The following is an 11791-nucleotide window of genomic DNA, read 5'->3' on the forward strand; positions in this document are numbered from 1 at the left end:
TCTCCAAAAAAATAAAAACAAAAAAATAATCTTGCGAAAGCAGACCATTATGTGTCATATGTCTTTTACATCTCTGTGCTCTAGATCTTCCATGGTGTAGCTTACAAGGCAAAGGACAGAAGTGACCTACTGGCTGGTATAGATGAGTTCCTGGACCAGGTGACTGTCCTGCCACCAGGGGAATGGGACCCTTCGATCCGCATTGAGCCACCCAAAAATGTCCCATCTCAGGTACACACAGTTTTTTAATGCTTTGGTTGGTGCAATAGAAAAGCCATATCCTGAAGATAGCTGACCTTAATTTTTTGGTTGTAATTGAAGGAGAAGAGGAAGATGCCTGGTGTCCCTAATGGCACAGCCTACCAAGTAGAGGAAGAGCTACATGCGGAGCACCATGGACCAGAGCTGCAGAGAACCGGAAGGTGAATCCATGTATCCCAGCTGCACTCAACTGCGTTCCAAATTATTATCCAAATGTTTATTTTTTCCTAAATGGTCGTTGAAAATGACAGGCAACATTATTTTTAAGTCATCAGCCTTTAGAGTACAGTATAATTTAAATGTTTTTAAACAAGCCACCCAATTGTAACAGTAGTTTTTTTTAATTAATAAAAACCTAAAATGCACTGTTCCAAATTACATTTTATAAGTTGTAAATAACTGACAATAGTCACTTGTTGAATTTGCAGCATTAAGAGGTCATGTTTACTGAAATCAAAGCCTCCCAGAGCTGCTGTTTGGATGTGAACTAACTCCTACCCTCAAGATTCTTTTTAGGACGCTCCAATGTTTCCTAACAGGTTTGAGGTTGGGGGAGAATGCAGGGGGCAACACCATGTTTCTCTCCTTGTAAGCCCATAGCAACCAATGATGTAGAGGTTAACTAATTTTCAGTTCTTTACAACCTATACATTTCTCTGAAACTCTGTTGTGCATAATAATGTGAAACAGTACATTTGCATTTTTTTTAAATGAAAAAATACTCTTATCATTGAGAGATTTTTTTCCAAAAACTTTCAAATTATAATGACGTTTGATGACAAAAATTATGCTAACAGTCATTTACATTGAGTATTTTAGGATAATCAGAAAAAAAAATAATTTGCATCACAATTGTGAATGCGCTGCATAAGGTCAAAAATTGTAGAACACACCTTTTCTTCCGTCATTTCTATGCGTCTAACTGTGTGTTAACATTTGGCCCAAGGTTAAAGTTGTCCTGTTCCATTTTCTGTGTCATGGCTTTGCCCCATTGCACAACGCAAGGTCCATAAAGGCATGCTTGGCTATCGCCTCTGAGATTAATTAAAACTGAATGATTCCCACAGAGACACTCCAGAATCTTGTTGAAAGTTTTCCTAGAAGAGTGCAACCTAAAGAGAAGACCTACAATTTTTGCTCTATTTTCTCATCCTGCCTTTGTAATGACCAGATGACCCATTAGTTTTGTCCATATAGTGTTTTTCTGCATGGCTATGTGGATATTTAGCAGAAGCGTAATCTTCAAAATGTCAAACCCTCTCATGTCCCAGACAGAGTACTCAAATGGAAAATCAAATGATATATGTAGACGGCATAACATTCTCTCTGTGTACTTTGATCCCTTTGTGTTGTGACCAGGTTGTTTGGTGGTCTGATAATGGACATCAAAAGGAAGGCTCCCTTCTATCTGGGTGATTATAAAGATGGTCTGAGCCTGCAGTGTGTGGCCTCATTCCTCTTTCTCTACTGTGCCTGCATGTCTCCTGTCATCACCTTTGGAGGGCTGCTTGGAGAGGCAACAGAGGGACGCATTGTAAGAACAAACACTTGCATGGAATGTCTACAAAGAACTACATATTCCTAAACCAGGGGTGTCAAAGTCATTTATATGGCGGGCCACATTGTAGTTACGGTTTCTCTCAGAGGGCCTTTATGACTATGAAACCATCTAAATGTTTCATCGCTTCGTCATGTTATTACATAGACACAGCAAATTGATGGATAACTAGTTTTGAAATCACAATTCAAGGATAATAGTTTGTTCAGCTATTGTTCAAGTTACTGTAAAAGAGGGGTTCAGTAACCAAAAAAATGCTTGAAATTCTGGTGCAGATTTTAACAAGAATCATGGAAGTTGCACCTGATTTGCTTTTGCGGGCCACATCAAATGACGTGGCGGGCCGGATTTGGCCGCCGGGCCTTGAGTTTGACACCTGTGTCCTAAACTGTGCGCACGAGAAAAAGAGAACAATCATCATACATATTATCAGTAATTGTGAGCAAGATGTATTTTGTATTCCAGAGTGCCATAGAGTCCTTACTCGGTGCATCCATGACTGGAGTAGCCTACTCACTGTTTGCTGGCCAGCCTCTCACGATTTTGGGTAGCACAGGACCTGTGTTGGTGTTTGAGAAAATCCTCTTCAAATTTTGCAAGTATGTATCAAATAAGTCTAGCTCTTTGACACAGCTTTATTAGCTGTGTCTGATATGTGTTTACTTAATGGTCATTTAACTCTTTAGGGACTACAGCCTCTCCTACCTGTCACTAAGGGCCTGCATTGGCCTGTGGACGGCACTGTTGTGTCTGTTGCTTGTTGCCACAGACGCCAGCTCTCTAGTGTGCTACATTACTCGCTTCACAGAGGAGGCCTTCGCTGCCCTCATCTGCATTATCTTCATCTATGAGGCCTTGGAGAAGCTCTGCCACCTGGGAGAAATCTACCCCTTCAACGCACACAGCGATCTGGACAAGCTGACACTGGCATAGTGAGGAACACAGTTTGTGGATCTCTTTCAGTTGGGAGAATTTTCAGAATTGCTAACTGCCATATACAGTCCTTAACATGGGCTGTTGAGAATTAAGTAGGTAATTGTACCAAACATTAAGCGTTATTAGGCATCGTGGCAGCACAGATGTTTAGAGATTACCCCAAGATCTGGGCGCACTCAGGTTTCGTCCCACATGAAATGAAGACTGAAAAAAAAAAATGCCCATAGGTGTCAGTGTGAATGATCGTTTGTCTAAATGTACCCTGCGATTGCGGCCTCTTGTCCAAAGTCAGCTCGAATAGCTACAGCCCACCCGTTATCCTAATGAGGATAACCGGTATAGAAAATGGATGGATGGATGATCTGTACGTATAATCCCTCAAAAAGTCCTCTTCACTAAATACAGTTGATTAGGTTTTGTGCAAAATCTTACTAAATCTTACTGCATTCTTTTAGAACAGGATTCTGTGATGTCGGTCTGTCTGCTGTACCAGTTGCTCTTGTCTCGTCCAACAGCTTTTGTAAACATAATTTAATGGGCGTTACTGCTAAAAGCAAACATTTTCTAAAGGCTCTAGATCGTCAGAAGTGCTCATAGATGATTATCAGTTAATCAAAATTACTTCATTAGCAGCACCTGGTTGGGGCTTCCCTTGTTAATTCCTGTGCAAGCAGTTCGGAATGCTAGGGCCCCCATGGATCCGCAAGCTGTAGCTTGAGGGTCTGCAAAATAATTTGCTGTAAATTATCTTGTATACATTTTTAAAAAGTGCTTACTTTCATATGGGGACTGGCGTTCTAATAAAAGTAAGATACAACACTAATTACGCCTCCCTACCTTAGCTTTGGGGTATGTAGCGATTATGTATGAAATAAGAATTGTAATTAATTTAGGATAAAGTAATAAACCGGGAGCGACGTTTGCGTTACTTCCGGTTTATCGTAAGTTTACTTGAATTGTTAAAAATCGAACTAATGTCTCGGAAAGGGCACCACGTAAAATTTTTCAAGTTTAACTTTAGGTGAAATGACGACAAACCTTTTTAATCAGTCTCAGAATCTGGAGGTTGCTACACTCTACGACATTTTGAGTCCTAGGTTACAGAGGTTTACTTAAATTCAGAACACACACAAAATACGACCACGAGTGGAATTTTATGGCATATTTAATGAAACACAGAACTACAACTACAAACTACAACAAGAACATAACACTAATGGTAAACGAAAGAAAGAAAATAAGGCGTACGAAAATGGAAAAGAGTACATCGTGTGTGGTCGCTGGGTTAAAATAAATGAGTGTGTGAGCGTTTAACGCGTTGAGTCAGAGCGAGAGAAGGCAAAGTTGGGATTTCGTATGAAGCTTGTAATTTCCCCACAATTATTACCCACTAGTGTTGTACATCATAGTAAGGATTGCAGTATCGCCTCACGAACGCTGATCAGCTGGTCTTTGGGGTGGTCTTCCTCCAGACTTCAGGCGGGAAAGAAGCAGGTTCGGTTGAAGAAAACCAGATACACAAAAATAACAAGAAGTAGGAAAGGAAAGTTGTTGTCCTATTTGGGATGCCTGCCGGTGGAACTGGTGGCGAGCTGAGCTCTGGTCCTCAGAGGCGTGCGGGATCCGTCCGGGATACCGGCAGCTGTTCGTTGAGGGCCCTCCGACCGATCGTGGCTACGGAAAGCGATCAGAGCCGTATGGTAGACTTCCTCGATCGATAACGCCGCCAGCTTGGTTGCGGCGGGCGTTCGCGCACGTGGTGGCACCCGCAGGTGGCACCCAGAAGTGCCCGACGACAAAAAGGGAACAAAAGAAGGGGCAGCTGATAAATAACACTTAGGAGTACAAATGGGGGTTATGCGAATAATTTCTCCACTGTAATGCCTGGATCAAACTATAAGACAAGTAGTGCCTTTGCACAAAAACCTTTCACACAAGGCATCGGCATACCTCACATTTCAATTCAGTGAGCATCAGAGCCTGTGTTTTGCTTTTTCTTTGGCTTGTGTGAATTATTTGCAACAATGATAGAAAAATAAGTAGAAGAATGTTAGAAGAATAGAAGAATGTACACAGGAAATTACGTGAAGTCATCAGTCTCACATTCATACGCAACATGACTTGTTATCAATGTTAAGATTGAGTTAAATTTTTTGGACGTTTTAGAATCGACAGTGGTTAACTTCTTTCTACATTTATTTGACAATTGGAAATGGTAAAATGAAATTGATGAGAGTTAATAAAGGTTTTATAATGTCCATACTGTGCTTTCTATTTCCATTATTTGCTTTGGGGAAAAAACGTATGTGACAAATCCAAACAAATCAGAGGTTGACCAGCATCTTGGTACAGTTTATGTTCAACCATAGAGGTTCCACTGTACATGATAATTTTTTTTTTGAGCAGGTTCTCATTCTCTGATCGTTATTGTGCTCTCTCTGACTTTAGCTGCCGGTGTACAGAGCCTGATAGTCCAAGCAATAAAACTTTAGAGCTGTGGAGCGAGCGAAACATCACAGCTGCTTCTGTTCCTTGGGCCAATCTCACTGTCAAGGTAACCAAATTTTGTCAAGATATACACACGCAAACACAAAATGCATTTGCTCTTTCATGTTTGCATTTGTTAATAAGCAACTGACCCCTTCCTCTTCTCTCAAGCGGCTAACCTCTCTGGAGGTAAACACTGATAAGGACATTTCATCGATTAGCTTTTCTTCACTTAGCACAACCAGAGGTTGTCTTGTGAATGGTCAATGGATTTTTCCACCTAATGGTGCTCCTTCAGTCACTTATTCACTCACCGGAGCTGCTGTTTAATGTACTTGTAGGAGTCTTTGTTCAAATCATCTGAGACAAACTGGTCCTCTTCCGACAGGAATGTGTGAGTCTCCAGGGACACTTTGTTGGGACGTCATGTGGCCATCATGGCCCCTATACCCCAGATGTCCTCTTCTGGTCCGTCATCTTGTTCTTTTCCACTTTCTTCATGTCAGCGTTCCTCAAACAGTTCAAAACGAGTCGTTACTTCCCCACCAAGGTAATCAGCAAAAGGGCGATGGGGTTGCACTCACACACACGCACACACACAGAGACACACGCACACACTGATGGCAAAGGTTCCATCCAAGGTGCAGATAGAGCACAGCAATTAAAGTGGGTCTACCTCATATTTATTTTCTTTTTCATTTTGGCAGAATATCTCTACTGATATTGAAAGTTTCTTTACTTTTAACTGATAATACAAGCATTTTTTTCACCAAATCCTTTCTTATCCTAAATTATGCAATCATCCATCCATCCATTTTCAACACCGCTTATCCTGGTTAGGGTCGCGGGACGCTGGAGCCTATCCCAGCTGACTTCGGTCGAAAGGCGGACTACACCCTGAACTGGCCGCCAGTCAGTCACAGGGCACATATAGACACGGACAACCATTCACACTCACATTCACATTCACACCGTCACTGAGTGGGAACTGAACCCACGCTGCCTGCTCCAAAGTCAGGCGAGTGTACCACTACACCATCAGTGACTTATGCAATCATTTCAAACTTTATTCATCCATCCATTTTGCATACCGCTTTATCCTCACGAGGGTCACGGGCGTGCTGGAGCCTATCCCAGCTATCTTCGGGCGAGAGGTGGGGTACACCCTGAACTGGTTGCCAGCCAATCGCAGGGCACATAGAAACAAACAACCATTTAGTCTTCAATCAACCTACCATGCATGTTTTTGGGATGTGGAAGGAAACCGGAGTGCCAGAGAAAACCCACGCAGGCACGGGAAGAACATGCAAACTCCACACAGGCGGGGTCGGGATTTGAACCCCGGACCTCAGAACTGTGAGGCAGATATGCTAGCCAGTCTTCCACTGTGCCGCCACTTTATTTATTGTTAATACAACATAACCTGCTTTTCACAAGTTTGAGGTCAGTTAAAAATTTCCTTTTTAAAAATAAATAAATAGCTAAAAAATTTAAAAGAGAAGATGAAAAGTTCTGTTTTTTTTTAAATAAAGATTTAAACAGACATACCATCCAGACATTGTTAACAAAAACAAAAAGGACATTTCTACGTGACCTCCAAACTTTTGAATGGTAGTGTTTCTATACAATGGTTGTGTTGTTACGGAAAACATTAAATTGTCTGGGTCATGCAAGGGGCAATTGTGTTTATGAAATAATATGATGTGATGCCTATACAGTTACAGTGTATGGTTTTCACCGTCACCTGAGGAAAACCATAACCTTCCACTACTAACATGTTGCTCACCCCCCGCCCCTGCCACCCACACACACACACACACACAAAATAATAATAATAAAGTTAGGCAACCCAAAGATAGACATTTAGTGTTTAAGGTAACCTTGATCTGGTCTCCGAAGAGATGAAACTAGGAGCTTGCTGATTCCTTGAGAAACAATCGCCCCTCTAGGCCATAAAACTAAAACTGTCTTAAAACGATCCTTATCAGACTACAGTACAAGTGCGCTTTAGTCACAGCATTTCTTTGAGTAGTCTGTCCTCATGTAATCAGGTGCGGTCCATGATCAGTGACTTTGCCGTCTTCCTCACCATTGTCTTCATGGTATTGCTCGACTACATCATAGGAGTACCCACCCAGAAGTTAAAAGTGCCCAGCAAATTCCAGGTAAATTGGGCAAATACGCACATTTCTGGAAGATTAGATCAGATTATATGTGCACCTTTTGAACTGTTTCCTCCATTAGCCCACCAGAGATGACAGAGGGTGGTTGATCAACCCAATAGGACGCAACCCCTGGTGGACGGTCCTGGCGGCCTCTATCCCTGCTCTGCTCTGCACCATCCTCATCTTCATGGACCAACAGATAACTGCCGTCATCATCAACCGGAAAGAGCACAAACTGCTGGTACTTAAACTCACTTAAACTTTATTTCATCATGTTTATCGTTGACCCACAAACCAATAGTCACTGTGCGGATGAGAAACGCAGTTACACCTGACAGTACATCATAGGACATAACACAGTTTGGAGGCGGTCCGTAGTGGAATGGGAAGCATATGTATTCCCTGGTAGCATCTCACATTAGAAAGCTAAGCCCTGTGTTTAATTTACCTACAATGCCTGCCATATTTGTAGTGCTTAATGTGTGTGTCAGAGAGGGTGAGCGAGAGAAGTCTGCATGCTTGCGCAGTATGTACAGTATGTGAATAAGGGCTCCTTGGCATTTTTGGGTACGAGAGATGGATTAGTGAATGATTTGTTGACAGAAAACTAATATTATCAAACATTTATTGAGGGGCAGTACAGTATGGCCTACATTTTCCTCCGTCCCCATGCTGCGGAGCCGGACCAGGCAGAAAGCTTCATTGCCGGGGTCACAAATGTGCTGTGAACCACTTTACTAAACATACATTTCCATGCATGATATTATGATGTTTCATGTGATGTAATGCTTGACGGTTTTGAACTCTGAAGTTTTGTTACTTTAGAACAGAGCCAGAGGCCTCGGGACATTTGACTTTAAAGGTTTCTCCATTTGTTTCTCAGAAAGGTTGCGGGTACCACTTGGACCTCCTGATGGTGGGGTTGATGCTGGCCGTGTGCTCCATCATGGGTTTGCCGTGGTTCGTTGCCGCAACCGTCTTGTCCATCACTCACGTGAACAGTTTGAAGCTGGAGTCTGAGAGCTCAGCTCCTGGAGAGCAGCCTCGCTTTCTGGGGATCAGAGAGCAGAGGCTCACCGGCCTGGTCATCTTCTTGCTCATGGGATGCTCTGTATTCATGACTGGGGCCCTTCAGGTGAGTGCTGCCACCCTCTGGATGTCACACCCACTTGAGTCAGAGCATTACTTTACATACATTTTATAAATGTCTTTTCTTCCTCAGTTCATTCCAATGCCGGTGTTATATGGTGTCTTCCTCTACATGGGAGCCTCATCCTTGAAGGGCATCCAGGTACTGTACTATGCGACATATACATTCAACGGACACCTCATTAGGTACACTTGCAAAGTCTAAATTGGATCATATATATAAGAGTTATATTCAAAATATGGCCTTTACAAAGACTAGATATCTGGTCACCAGTCAATCGCAGGGCACATATTGACAAAGAATCATTCAGACTCACATTCACATTTCTGGACAGTTGCCTTCAATGACCCTAACATGATTTTAGCATGTGGGAGGATGCCAGCGCCCTCCTCCCAAAAAAAAAAAAGAAAACGACCACACATACACAAAGCATATCCTAACTCAACACAGGATGGCTGATGTTGAGATTCTAACCAAGAACCTCTCAACTATGAAGGAGATGTGCTTAACACTATTCCACTGTGATGCCTTCAACATGCCATAATTTTAGTAAAACAGTTTAGTAGTACAAGCAGTGGATTTAGTTTTAGTTAAACGGAAGGGACAAAATATTAACTAAGACCGATGTACTACTGCAAACTTTTTACACCAAGTACCGCCTCAAAAAATACTAAGCTCTCCAAGTACCACTGCAATGACTGCTGTTGCATAGTAGTCTCAAGTGTTCATCAAAAACAAGGCAGAGGTTTTATTCCCCCCCCCCCAAAAAAAACAACAACATTGTTGTAAGCCACTGTAACATTATGCACAATTTGTACTTTAATTCTGTGTTTAAATATCAGAAAATAACTACACAGTACTTAGATAATCATTCAATAAAAATGTATTGCACATGAAAAATGTTTTTAGCAAAGTAAATGTCCGAAAACAAATGGTTCCAAAAGATGTAACGCAAAGGTATTATACTTTAAAGATATATACAGCTGAACTGTACTTATAAAATGTAGTGCACTGGATGAAAAAAAGTTTAAGCCACTGTAACATTATGTGCAGTTTGACCATTTAATTCAGTGATTCCTTCACGTACCCCTAGTAGGAGCTTGCAGACCACAAGCAATACTTGTACCACACTTTGAAAACCACTGTTCAACTGTATATCTTATACTTTACATCTCACTAATATAAACTTAAATACAGTTATTTATACAGTATATGTACAACATGTACGTATACTGTATATCAACACTATATAGATTATCTTGCTGTAATTACAATCATATACTTTTATACTGTTCTGTCATACTGCATCCCACCCACTGCAGTATTCTTCACAATTTTCATTCTAAGTGCAACTATGTAATATTGCGTGCTTAAAGCAGCATTCTGACATACTGCTGACTCCATGCCCCTTGCATATAGGTTTTCAGGGTGTTTTGTGTGTGTGTGTGTTGTATATAATCTTGTGTTCTTATACTTTCTTATAGTACACTGCTTAACAGAGTGCTTCTTAACCGCTTTTTGTGGTTTTGACAACAATGACAATATAAACTAATACATGTTTTGTTAAATGAACACCTGGCAGTCTCAATAATAAGAAAAATAAATAAAAAATCTGGCAGAATTTTACTACGGCTCCAATATTGGATGTCATCATATAGTGCCTGTTGATTCTATGGGTCAGTTAGATAAAGTGTTAACAGGTACACTTGCACATCCTCTGACATACTTGCATTCATGCCAATGAATCCACATTGCTTGTCCACAGTTCTTTGACCGTCTGAAGTTGTTTGCGATGCCGGCCAAGCACCAGCCGGACTTCATCTACCTGCGTCACGTGCCCTTGAGGAAGGTTCATCTGTTCACACTCACCCAGCTGACCTGTCTCGTGCTTCTCTGGGTCATTAAGACCTCCCCCGCTGCTATCGTCTTCCCCATGATGGTGAGCCGAACATTCACAACGGACGGATTGAAGAAATAATCCATTATTTATCAGTGTCTTTCTACTTCAACTACATGTTTTTTTCCCCTCCATGTCTGCAGGTTCTGGCTCTGGTATTCATCCGCAAACTGTTGGACCTGTGTTTCTCCAATCGGGAGCTCAGCTACCTAGATGATCTCATGCCGGAATGGAAGAAAAAAACCCTTGATGATGCTTCCAAAAAGATTGAGGAGGTAGTCGAAATGCTGAATTTAAATCAGAAAAAAAACATCCAGAAAAAAAATGTCCATGCAAATACATGTTCTGTTTTTTGCAGGAGTCACAGGTTATGCTCACTACAAAAAGTGAAGATGCTCCAGTTGTGCACATTCCACTGGAGAGCAGTAAACCAGTGCATACTGCAAAGGCCCATGACCCCAGGTGAGTGGCGACCCATAACCTCGCAGCCACACAAAAAAATGTTGGTTCCTGCATTTTGCGTGTGGTGAGAATTTATTATTTATATTACCATCATTACTATTATTATTACATTTCTTAGTGATTTTGTTCATCTTTTGCTTAGTTTTGTTGCAATAACTTTAGGTTTGGATCTGCGGGTTCAAGACCCACAGCTGGCAAAACGAGAAGAAAAAACTAAATATGTATGAATATATATCTTGTCACACTGTAAACATTATACCTCTGAGATCTGTAAGGCGTAATTAAGAAGAATGGAAATTGCAGTGTGATATTCATTCCACTCCATGTGTGTTATTTACTTTGTCTTCAATTTGATGTATTTATTGAGCCTTTTCTGGAGATGTCTTTCTCCCAGCTAAACGCTAAAATGGCTTTACAGTAAGAGGTCACAGCACCACCTGTCGCTTTGGTATGCAACTGGCAGCCGGCAAATGTGTTTTGGGGTGTTTTATGTATGATTATTTTCTAGAGGGGGATACAACAATGTTTATGTGGACACAGTGAATTGCCTTTCCTTTCCTGTAAATGTACAGTATGTTGGTATGTTTTGTGTGCACCCCGTTTGTACTAATGCTGTGACACTGCCACTCCTGCTCCCTACATCAATGTTGAGCTTCTTCTTCTCTCCTTCTCCCCTCCTCACTCCCCAGGTGTGATCCCTCTGATATTAATATATCTGATGAAATGTCTAAAACCACCATGTGGAAATCTCTCAGCTCCAATCAAAAGGACTCTCGTCCTGTGTCTGCTAAGAAGGCAAGGCTTCACCCTGTGTGGAAATGCACTCACTCTATTCCCTGTCTCTGTCCGTGTTGTCTTAGCAGCTCATCAGCCAA

General features: G+C 41.5%; 1 protein-coding gene across 2 annotated transcripts in view; it reads left to right on the forward strand.

Moving 5' to 3' along the window:
• The window catches only part of slc4a8 (solute carrier family 4 member 8), a 41945-nt gene that overhangs the window by 25566 nt on the left and 4588 nt on the right, over positions 1 to 11791 (forward strand). The window contains exons 10-24 of one of the 2 annotated variants that reach the window (XM_061785314.1): positions 85 to 231; positions 322 to 422; positions 1621 to 1795; positions 2285 to 2418; positions 2506 to 2751; positions 5204 to 5309; positions 5631 to 5792; positions 7294 to 7407; positions 7487 to 7648; positions 8291 to 8542; positions 8630 to 8698; positions 10323 to 10496; positions 10598 to 10729; positions 10813 to 10916; positions 11606 to 11711. In XM_061785314.1, the coding sequence (XP_061641298.1) occupies positions 85 to 231; positions 322 to 422; positions 1621 to 1795; positions 2285 to 2418; positions 2506 to 2751; positions 5204 to 5309; positions 5631 to 5792; positions 7294 to 7407; positions 7487 to 7648; positions 8291 to 8542; positions 8630 to 8698; positions 10323 to 10496; positions 10598 to 10729; positions 10813 to 10916; positions 11606 to 11711 (2184 nt within the window). The remainder of the gene's footprint in view (positions 1 to 84; positions 232 to 321; positions 423 to 1620; positions 1796 to 2284; positions 2419 to 2505; positions 2752 to 5203; positions 5310 to 5630; positions 5793 to 7293; positions 7408 to 7486; positions 7649 to 8290; positions 8543 to 8629; positions 8699 to 10322; positions 10497 to 10597; positions 10730 to 10812; positions 10917 to 11605; positions 11712 to 11791) is intronic. The other variant, XM_061785315.1, reaches the window with a different exon arrangement.

This window comes from Phyllopteryx taeniolatus, chromosome 9 (assembly GCF_024500385.1).
Source record: "Phyllopteryx taeniolatus isolate TA_2022b chromosome 9, UOR_Ptae_1.2, whole genome shotgun sequence".
Taxonomy (NCBI): Eukaryota; Metazoa; Chordata; class Actinopteri; order Syngnathiformes; family Syngnathidae; genus Phyllopteryx; species Phyllopteryx taeniolatus.